At 36.7% G+C, this 11,881-nt stretch overlaps 1 protein-coding gene across 1 annotated transcript; it reads right to left on the bottom strand.

The window, feature by feature from the left end:
• Nucleotides 1-539: 539 nt before the first annotated feature.
• LOC139152257 (G-protein coupled receptor GRL101-like) lies at nucleotides 540-11,526 on the bottom strand. Its single transcript, XM_070725399.1, has 4 exons — nucleotides 11,471-11,526; nucleotides 9,920-10,947; nucleotides 9,374-9,627; nucleotides 540-812 (listed from the first exon to the last, which is right to left on the bottom strand). The coding sequence occupies exons 1-4, from the start codon at nucleotides 11,524-11,526 to the stop codon at nucleotides 549-551; spliced, it is 1,602 nt and encodes a 533-aa protein (XP_070581500.1). The 3' UTR covers nucleotides 540-548.
• Between the last annotated feature and the right edge of the window lie 355 nt (nucleotides 11,527-11,881).

Consider the following 11,881-nt stretch of genomic DNA (forward strand, 5'->3'; position numbering starts at 1 on the left):
AATGACTAGAAAATTCACTTCCTGGACAGAATCATCATTTGTCTAGATATGAATAAAATATCCTTTACAAAAAAAACAACACTTCATTCATGCATGGGCTACCAGACCTTGTCACTGGGCTACCAACTTCAGAAAATGGTAGCCCAATGGGACTACCTGGGAAAAAAGTTAATTTCGAGCCCTGACATGGTAGTCTATGGCAAAACTATGAACATTTCTTTACAATTATCGGTGCATTTATAGACGTTTGATAATTGATATACACTTAGCCACCTGTCCCATATGTTAATTATGTCTTTCATCAGTTTCAACTGTTCAAAGTGTGTATGTATTTAAAAGAATCAATGTATTTCGTCGGTGATTTCCTATTCAGGATATATCACATGGACAATCGAATCTTTAGTAAAATCAGATTTTGTTTAAAATGACCCTCCCCAAAGATAAGCTTATTAAATACGGCTGGTTAGAAAAAGTGACCCTCCCCGGCCCATCCCCCCCCCGGTGATTACTGAAGGCTCCCTTATCAATGCCAATGAAATTACATATAATTATTCATCAGAATATTTGTCTGTCTTCTCAACATTATGAGCTATTTCTTCACAGACATGTTTCAACATCTCGAGGTCCCTCGGTACGGGGTGTTGATTGTCGGCGACATTCTTCGGACGTGTGCCTTCGATCATCTCTAATTTACTCTCCTGTGTATCGTGTAGAAATAGCCGTCCAGAACCACCCATCTCTGGTTCCCCACTGTCAATGGTGTTCAACTTGCCGACATCACCTACGATCAATAATGTTCCAAGGTGCAAATCCTGAAACAGGGCGAGGAAAAATTGTTTAATATCTGCCTCCACTGCTCTTAGCAGGCAAATGAAAAAAAAGATGCTTTCTCACGTCCCCAGTGCGCTGGGAGTGTGAGAACACAGTGTGAGAACAATTTGTTCTCACACTCTGTATTGTTGCGCGACCGAACACCTCGTATGTGAAACGTATGTTGATTGGTCAATTCTGCTCAGCGCCCAGTTCTCTGTACGAATTATTTGACGAATAGAACATCGCGTAATGTACAACTGGCACTATAGGGGACAGACGACTGAACAGCAGAGTGAACAGGTTGTTCGAGATTTGAGTACGGTCAGCGCGGCGTCGGCAACAAATACACGGAGGATGACCGCTTTTATGTTGTAACGGGAGAATTCAGGCCATTACAAACCTATCGGCTATACGCTCGTCGACATATTTTCTGGAGAAGAACTGACTTGACAGCGATACAGTTAGCGAAAGACTTCGATGAGCGAGCCATTTGCACACGAGGCTGTAGCAGACGACTGCTTTCACGCAATGTCATCAACAGATGGCCACCACAGCTGTTTCGCAACATTTTCCTCAGATGACCTGGAGAATTTTGTGGCTGACCAACAAAACAAAATTGCCATATCGGTAATATACATGTTAACGTGTTTGATATGCTCATCAATGAACGGAACTTCATTTTTCTTTGCGGAATGATACAAATGAAACAAGTGCAATCGGTTGCTGGTTCTTGATAGTATAAACCTACCACAATAAAATGCAATTTTCTTAAGATATTGGAGGGACGTGAGAAAAATAATCCACACCCCAATGGGTTGGGATGGAATGTCTCACACTCGTTGGGGAATTCTGTCTCACACTCGCCTTCGGCTCGTGTGAGACAGAATTCCCCAACTCGTGTGAGACATTCCATCCCAACCCATTGGGTGTGGGATTCTATTATTCTTCTCTCAAATTTAATTTAAATGAACGGAGACCTATTTGAGACGCTTGATCTCAAATCAGAGTGAGCTAAATGTGATTGGTGTTCCGAATGGTATGTTACATGTTTTTATTTACATGTTTTTTACATGTTTTTAGCAATGAATATATGATTATTAATGTTATATATAGCATGTCACTCAGATTATGTTAGTGTTACCCTTATGTTTGGCATCAACTGTCTGATATTTGATTTGTTTGAGCAGTTTTAGCAACTATTTACATGATCACAAAGGTCCTGTGACAATATGTACACATTGGTGACTACGAAACTAGAGACAAAAATCATATCCGTTCCCCCTTGTTATACTACGTGGTAGACGAGATGTTGAAACATGTTTGTGAATACCACTATGTGGTATTCACTATTATTAACGTGTCTTATAATCCCAGCGGGCTGGATGAGGCAATAGAAAACACTTCATTGTAATTTATTCAAATGGTGAATAAGTCCACATAGGACACTAATAAAATACAACAACATTACCAACAACAACAACAACAACAACAACTACAACAAATACTACTGCGCAGAATTGTTTATGATATTTGTCGTTGTACTTTATACAGATTTCAATACAGCGTTGAGAGTTGAGGTCTATCATTTAACGGTCAATATTATACATTATTGCCTTGATACTTGGGTTTATGTGCCCGAGAGCGGGTGAAAATTTGCCCGACTCCATGAGGGCGAATTGTCTCCCGCTGCGAGGGAACAAAACCCATGTATTCAGGCAATAATATTTTTATTACATGCCTCTTCAAAGTTAACGCTATATGACATTTAGTTACATGCAGGGTATTCTCAAAATATTTTACCATTATCGACTTGCAGATTTCAACGAAAGTCAAAGTAGCAGTGCGCGCATGGATATTTTACATCAACTAGCGTTAGGCGTCTACTCGGCCGACGTCGAAGTGTTTCACTGGACCGAGTAACTAACTATCCGGATGTTCCTATTCACATCAATATACTGATTTGCACTCACATCGAGGTATGTAATAAGAAAAGGATAAGCTTATTCCCTCTTTTATCAATTAAAGTTTCTCTGGGTATAATATCTCTGATTTCAATGTTTCCGCGATAAAATATGAATGGTCAGCGTGCTATAGGCATTTGTTCTTCTATTATTAAATTTACTCTCAGTACATGAGTCTTTTAAATTAAAATATTATATTTATGTTTTTAATTTAAATGTTTATACTTTTCATACGTTTTTCTTGACCACACAAAAAAGGAAGTTCATAACTTGCCCGTTTGTTCAGACAATGTCTATGTTTCCTCTACCTCTGCTTGTTAACTTTGGGGATAGTGGCGACTCGCGCTTTATACGTCAAAATGCATGCTGAACAATACGCATATGCACTGTCAAACCTATGACAATACTTAATCTGTCACGGTAACATCAACGAAAATAATATGCAAACAAATCAGGAGAAGTCGTGCAAATACCAACCACTGTTCTATCAGATTGTAAAGAAGTGTCCACTGATCCTGTTCTGAATCAGGATTAAGGGGAACTTCAGACCACAGTACGCGTGGATGGAGAAAATACATAGATCAGGCGACAAGCCAAAGTGGCGAAATGTTGAAATATGGCGAATTACTAGTGAAGATTTTACAGTAACCGGTACAAATTATAGAAATATGACAGTTCAGAGGATGTTGCGGTGGAATGCACCCCGGGGACAGATATCCGAGCCCTCGATTTTTTTCGGTACTTTCTGCTATGCCACTTGTTGGAGCTCATTTTAAAGCTCTTGATGTAAGAAAAAAAATTTACTCGCTTAGTTCTTCGAAAATCGAAAATTTCATATTTTCCCACAGAGTTAACACAGGAATGGCCGCCATATTGAATTTCAAATACAGGTAACTGTCAGGTGATTTGTTTCTTGAGAACCAAACTTTGTACTTTGATCCCTGATTTAATTCTTGATCTGGTAAGAGAATGGCTGAAAGTTTCATTGAGGAAAGTATGAGAAAAAGTGTAAGTCTTGCACATCTGAGGCGCACAGTACCTGAAACGATAATTTATTGTACTAGCAGGTAAATCATATATAATCTCTACGTGATCTACATTAGTTTGAGGGATTGTCTGAGATTGCGTTGTCACCATGTTTGGATTTTCACGTTTTGTTCGATGATAAACGAGTGTCTTGCTAAGTAGCAATCCATCTAAAACTTGGATAATAATCCCATTTAAAACATACATGCCGTGGGCTAGAGGGGGTCTACGTGCACCCCCCCCCAACAGGATAACAAACCTGTATTTTTCAGAAGCCTTGGGATCCCTAGAATACGAAATGGAATTTTAACAGAAAATATAGGGACGCAATAGCTGTTATGGTCATGTTTTGAAGGGTACCGCAAAATCACGATTTTCCAAGCCAAATGCATTTTCGTCAAATCTGTCTTCTTATAAGTCATGTGCTGAGCTCATTTTTTAACATAACCTCACTTGTTTGGTATCATTAGAAAGGAAATTTATTCTTCTTTAAGATGACATATTGCATTATGCAATATCTTCTACAGTTTTTGTCAAATATAACCAAAACTTACCCCTTACCCCAAAATTTAACATTGCAAATTACAGTAAAACTCAAATTCTACCAATTTTTAGCTAGGCATAATAAATATGCATTGCTTTGTCTGAAATCTGTTTTGTTTGATACAGGGACATGTCAGAAATATGAAATAGACTTTTAACAGTAAAAATTAGGGAATCTACAGCTGTAACAGTCATATTTTGAATGGTACCGCAAAATAACAGTGTTGCAGATTTGCATGCATTTTTGTTAAAACTGTCTTCTTATAAGTTATCTGCTGAGCTCGTTTTGAATATACCTGGCTTATTAGGTATCATTAGAAAGATAATTCACTAATCTTTAGAATGACATATTGTAACATGCAATATCTTCTACAGTTTTCATGATATATAACCAAAACTTACCCCATACCCCAAAGTTTACATTGAAAATTGCAGTCATAGCTAAAACCAAATTCTACCATTTTTTAGCTTGACACAAAAAATCTGGCCGTTTTTGCTATTAAATCTATTTTATTTGGTACAGGGACATGTCAGAAATATGAAATAGACTTTTAACAGAAAAAATATTGGGAATCTACAGCTGTAACAGTCATATTTTGAAGGGTACCGCAAAATAACAGTGTTGCAGATTTGCATGCATTTTTGTTAAAACTGTCTTCTTATAAGTTATCTGCTGAGCTCGTTTTGGAATATAACCTGGCTTGTTAGGTATCATTAGAAAGATAATTCACTAGTCTTTGAAATGACATATTGTAACATGCAATATCTTGTGTAGTTATTAAGATATATAACCAAAATTTACCCCTTACCCCAAAGTTTACATTGAAAATTGCAGTCATAGCTAAAACCAAATTCTACCATTTTTTTTAGCTTGACACAAAAAATCTGGCCGTTTTTGCTATTAAATCTATTTTATTTGGTACAGGGACATGTCAGAAATATGAAATAGACTTTTAACAGAAAAAATATTGGGAATCTACAGCTGTAACAGTCATATTTTGAAGGGTACCGCAAAATCACAGTGTAGCAGATTTGCATGCATTTTTGTTAAATTTGTCTTCTTGTAAGTTATCTGCTGAGCTTGTTTTTGGATATAACCTGGCTTGTTAGGTATCATTAGAAAGATAATTCACTAATCTTTAGAATGACATATTGTAGCATGCAATATCTTCTACAGTTTTCATGATATATAACCAAAACTTACCCCATACCCCAAAGTTTACATTGAAAATTGCAGTCATAGCTAAAACCAAATTCTACCATTTTTTTACCTAGACATATAACATCTGGCCATTTTTGCTATAAAATCTATTTTATTTGGTACAGAAACATGTCAGAAATATGAAATAGACTTTCAACAGAAAGAATATTGGTATTCTATGGCTGTAACAGGCATATTCTGTGGAGTACAGCAAAATCACAGCAGTGCAGACTCATATGTGTTTTTGTTAACCCTTTGTCCAATTGTAGGTCATCTACTGTGCTTATTTTATTACATAACCATGTTTATTTGGTATCATTAAAAAGCTAATTTACAACTTTTCTAAATGACATATTGTTATATGCCATATCTGATATAGTTTTCATGGAATATGACGAAAACTTACCCCATACCACAAAGTTTATATCGAAAATTACTTTCGTAGCTATCGGCAAATTTCACCAATTTCTAGCTACACATAACAAATAAGGCAATGCTTTATATGAAATCTTTTTATTTGGTACTGGGGAATGTCAGAAATATGAAAAAGACTTTTAACAGAAAATATATTGGGACTCTACAGCTGTAACAGTCACATTTTGAAGGGTCTCGCAAAATCACAGTATTGCCAACTCGCTTGCTTTTTTGTTAAATCTGTCTTCTTATAAGTCATCTGCTGAGCTTGATTTTTGACATAACCTGGCTTGTTAGGTATCAATAGAAAGGCAATTCACTAGTCTTTAAAATGACATATTGTAATATGCAATGTCTTGTTTAGGTTTCATGAAATAGGACCAAAACTTACCCCATACCCCAAGGTTTACACAGCAAATTACTGCAAATCTGAAACTCTACCTTTTTTTACAATTTATTAACTTTATATACCAAAGGCAATGCTTGTATGCAATCTATGAAATCTGTGTTTTTGTTTAAAAAGTATGTCACAAATATGAAATTAACTTTTAACAGGAACATAATATGATTTTGTAGCCTTTTGGATCATATTTGGAAGGGTACCCAGGTATCAGGGCAAATTTGCCGAAACACATACATTTGCAATATATGGGTTCCCCCTCCAAAATGATCCAAATGGCTACTAAATTGTATCATCTTCCCGTTAAAAGTTAATTTTATACTTGTGACATACTTTTGTAACAAATAAATCAGATTTTAAACAAGAATTGCCTTTTGTATTATGTGCAGCAAAAAATGGTAGAATTTAAGATAAGCCGTAATTTGCGATTTGAACTTTTTGGGTATGGGGTAAAGTTTGACCATATTCCAGGAAAACTATGAATGACATTGTATATTACAATATGTCATCTTAAAGAAGAATAAATTGCCCTACTAATGATACCTCACAAGCCAGGTTGTGTCACAAAATAAGTTCAGCAGATGACTTACAAGAAGAAAAATTTAACAAAAAAGGTGCCAGTTTGCGGTACTGCGATTTTGCATTTCCCTTCAAAATATGGCTGTTACAACTATACAGTCCAAATATTTTTTCTGTTAAAAGTCTATTTTACATTTCTGACATGACCCAGTACCATATACAACAGATTTAATACCGAAACAGAGCTATTTTTATCATGTCTAGCTAAAAATTCACGGAATTTGATCACGTTATCTATGACAGTACTTTTAATATAAACCTTGGGGTATGGGGTACGTTTTGGTCATATGCCATGAAAAATATACAAGAAATTGCCTGTTACAATATGTCATTGTAAAGACTATTTAATTACCTTTTCAATGATACTAAACAAACCCAGTTATAATCAATAACAAGCTCAGTAGACGACTTATAAGATGACAGATTTAACAAAAACGCATGCGAATCAGAATACTGAGATTTTGCTGTACCCTTAAAAATACAGCTGTTAGAGCTATAGAATCCCAATATTTTTTCTGTTAAAAGTTCATTTCATATTTCTGATATGGCCAAATACAAAATAAACAGATTTCATACAAAAATTGTTTAATTTTTTACGTCTGCGTAAAAATTGCTTGAATTTTACATTAGCTATGACAGTAGTTTTCGATGTAAATATTGGTGTATGGGGTAAGTTTTGGTCATATTTCATAAAAATCTGTACAAGATATTGCATGTTACAATATGTCATTTTAAAGACTAGTAAATAATCTTACTAATGATACCTAACAACTTACATTATATTCTATAAAAAGCTCAGCAGATGACTTAAAAGACGATAGATTCAACAAAAATGCACGCAAGTCAGGAATACTGAGATTTTCCTGTACCCTTCAAAATCTGACTGTTACAACTACAGAATTCCAATCTTTTTTCTGTTAAAAGTCTATTTTATATTTTTGACATGACCCATTACTGAATGAAATAGATTTCATACAAATAAATGCCTGATTTTATATGTCTAGGTAAAGAAAATGGTAAAATTTGGTTTTAGCTATGACTGCAATTTTCAATGTAAACTTTGGGGTATGGGGTAAGTTTTGGTTATATATCATGAAAACTATAGAAGATATTGCATGCTACAATATGTCATTCTAAAGATTAGTAAATTATCTTTCTAATGATACCTAACAAGCCAGGTTATATCCAAAAACAAGCTCAGCAGATAACTTACAAGAAGACAAATTTAACAAAAATGCATGCAAATCTGCAACACTGTTATTTTGCGGTACCCTTCAAAATATGACTGTTACAGCTGTAGATTCCCAATATTTTTTCTGTTAAAAGTCTATTTCATATTTCTTACATGTTCCTGTATCAAATAAAACAGATTTCAGACAAAGCAATGCATATTTTATTATGCCTAGCTAAAAAATTGGTAGAATTTGAGTTTTACTGTAATTTGCAATATTAAATTTTGGGGTAAGGGGTAAGTTTTGGTTATATTTGACAAAAACTGTAGAAGATATTGCATAGTGCAATATGTCATCTTAAAGAGGAATAAATTCCCTTTCTAATGATACCAAACAAATGAGGTTATGTTAAAAAATGAGCTCAGCACATGACTTACAAGAAGACAGATTTGACGAAAATGAATTTGGCTTAGAAATCGTGATTTTGCGGTACCCTTCAAAACATGACCATAACAGCTATTGCGTCCCTATATTTTTTCCTGTTAAAATTCCATTTCGTATTCTAGGGATCCCAAGGGTTCTGAAAAATACAGGTTTGTTATCCTGGGGGGGGGGGTGCACGTAGACCCCCTCTAGCCCACGGACTAATACATGCCGATATGATGCCATAATTTGAAATGCTGCCTGACTGTCACTGAAATTTGACGGACAGAATCTCCGAAAAATTTAAGCAAATAAATCGACCAGCAGAATATGGATGATGGAGGTAAGGAGAGGAGTCAATTATCTCAAAAAATCCAAAGGCCATAGGTATCCTTCAGTTACCGTAACAAAGAAATGCGAAATGTAACACTATTGCACGGCAGCACATAGACTTGGTTCAAGTGTGTGATTTGTGAATGTTTGAGTGGAGTGAACGCAATGATTTGTATTCTGCTTTCATATGAAACGCGCGCGATGAGTAGGGCGAACGCGATGAGTGGAGTGAACGCTATACAGCGGAGATTCACCAGGATCGGGCAGAAACTAACTCACAACTGTGCAGACTCAAACTTGACGCATTCAATCGCTGGGAAAACCTGGCGTTAGCTGCCAAATTCCGGATAGGTTTGTACGAAATAGGAGAGACACAAGAGAAACTATTATAAATGATTTTATTTTTTAAAATTCACCGACTTGAACCAAGTCTAGGCAGCAGACGTATGCAGCTCATAAATAGGTAGGCACGCACAAATAGGTATGGTGATGTAACTTTCTCACTCACATCACTTTTGTCGATGAGTATAGCTGAACGATCGATTTGTCCGTGATAAAACAAGTTTCCATGTAGAGCCTCCACGGCAGTGCGCAAGTCGGCCACCATGGCGTTGCCATGTTTTCCATCGAGTTTCTTCCAGTCAGCAAAGTCTGCCATTTTCACGATAGCCAAATTGTCTGTACTCTCAAAGATTGGCGCCCAGCATAGTCTATTGGTCGTCATCATTTCAAGTTGCACATTGGCAAATAGTTTGGATATCTCTGAAATTGAAGGAAAATTACATTCAATGATACTCTTTATTCAAACCAGACCTAATAGACACACGAACATCTGATAAGTTTTTTGTTGGACTGAACAATATTTGCCAATATTACAAGAAATTATTTAACATTATCTGAAGGTCACATTCTTGATGGTCTCGCGTCAAACATCTTATACAAACCTAATCATGCTAATAACAGGGTCAATTAAGGTTTACAGATAGAGACAAACATTAATCTGTGCATGGTCAGATGAACTGTCGCTTGACAAAAAAGGCATAAATGCTCTTACCTCGCCCGCGCCTTGACTTGACGCCCCAAATAAGTTGCATGACGAGCTTGCTTGCACTTATAGAGTGAAATTCCCTGGCTGAAAATGTGTACAAGATTGGATTCGTGACAGCAGGCAGAGGCAGAACAATGACTGTGATCCAGGGATAAACTTCGTACGACATTCTAATGCCAGCCAACCCTACCAAACTGACTGCAAATATTGGCAGTTGGCTGATCAAATGACAGGTAACTATAGACGTGATTCGGATGAAGGTCTTCTGTGCCCCACGTGACTTTCGCTTTCCGTCGCCAACTTTGCGCGAATGGGCCTGGTTCAAAATTACCAAGTAACATACCACCATGGTCACGGTCAAGATCATATTTAGCACTAGGAATAACACAACGGAGTACTCCCAACCCGGGGGTCGATCGTGCCTCAGGTTGAGCGGTGAGCACACACGGTTTTGATTATAGAACATGTCCGCGAAGTAAGCTACTCCAGATATTGGTACAACAGATAATGATATTATAAATGTACACACAAAGAAAATGATTAGAGCAGTTTTGCCCTGGCTCAGCCGAATCTGCTTCCAGGTATTCGTTATGACTATGCAGCGGATCACGGCCATCACAGTTAATATGAGATGGGACAGTTCGCTTGAAATAGTTACCACAATTCCTAAGCCAGTGCATAAGTTGCGCCCCCGCCAAACAATGTCATTGACTACGTATACGTCCCTGTAGTATAAATCGACTATAAGAATTATGATCATGTAAACGCCGAGGGCCATATTTGCGAAGGCGACAACGATGATAAATATTATGTCCGCGTGTGCTGCCTGTCCGATTACACTCTGGATCCTCCAGGCGACGACATAAATATTCAAGAAGATTGAACCTATTCCCATGATCCATGCAACACCCCTTATCCAGTTGTTCGGGAGCAGGTCTTTGCACGATGAAAATACACTGGCTTCCGGTAAACATTCCTCAATGGCGCCTCGTTCATAGCCGGCAACACAGCACAATGCAAAGAGATCGGAGTACCTGTAAAATAACAGTGACAGTAACTGCGAATAAGTATTAATATGAATGGCCAAACCACTTTGCAATTACGTTAAAAAATCAAAATTGAGGAGAGATTATCCGGTATATTGTAATGACAATCAGGCAAAGAAATACAATGGCTTTTTGTTCACAAATAACATACCTTGACGGAAACTAAACAAAAAAGCAAAACAAAACAGTGGGGTCACCTTGAAGGGTTTGGGTAAAACGCAAGCTTGATATTGAGGCTGCAAATTGACAACGTACAGGCTAGCAAATTTGATGTATTTTCTGAGTGTACAAGTAGGACCAAACCAGCTGTTTTCAAAAAAGTATTTTCCAACTCCAATATCATTTCCTCATAGTAATGTAAGCTTTATTGATATGTAATAAATTGTCAACATTTTTATTTTAATGTGGACTCATTCGGACACGTCATAGTATCTGAGATTGCCTTGGCGATGGACAAATACTTAGTAAGAACAATACTTTTCGCTATTGAAGGAATAGTCTCGTGACTTACAGAGTTCTCATTTGCACCATGTCTTTGAAAATATCTTCTTTGAAATATTTGATCATATTGTTACGTAAATCTCTGAAAGATAGATACATATACATGGTACAGACAAGCAGGCAGAAATGAAACAGACGGTTAGAGAGACAGCATAAGAGAAGATCAATATACGATTAAAGCGACGGGTCAAGGTACGACTTTTTTGTGATGTTTTACGTTAAGAAATGCCTCTTGTAAAACAACTTTGTCCATATTTTACAAGTAGTACAGTGCTTATACTCGCGGCCTCAAGACAACTCAGTGAGTTGCAAGGAAGTCGCCTGCAGTGTCAATAACAGAGCATTTTTTATGGTTGAAACGGCAGTAAATTAACACTACCTGTTTGGTGGCGGAAATCGAAATAGAATGAAGGACCTACGT

This window comes from Ptychodera flava, chromosome 15 (assembly GCF_041260155.1).
Source record: "Ptychodera flava strain L36383 chromosome 15, AS_Pfla_20210202, whole genome shotgun sequence".
Classification (NCBI taxonomy): domain Eukaryota; kingdom Metazoa; phylum Hemichordata; class Enteropneusta; family Ptychoderidae; genus Ptychodera; species Ptychodera flava.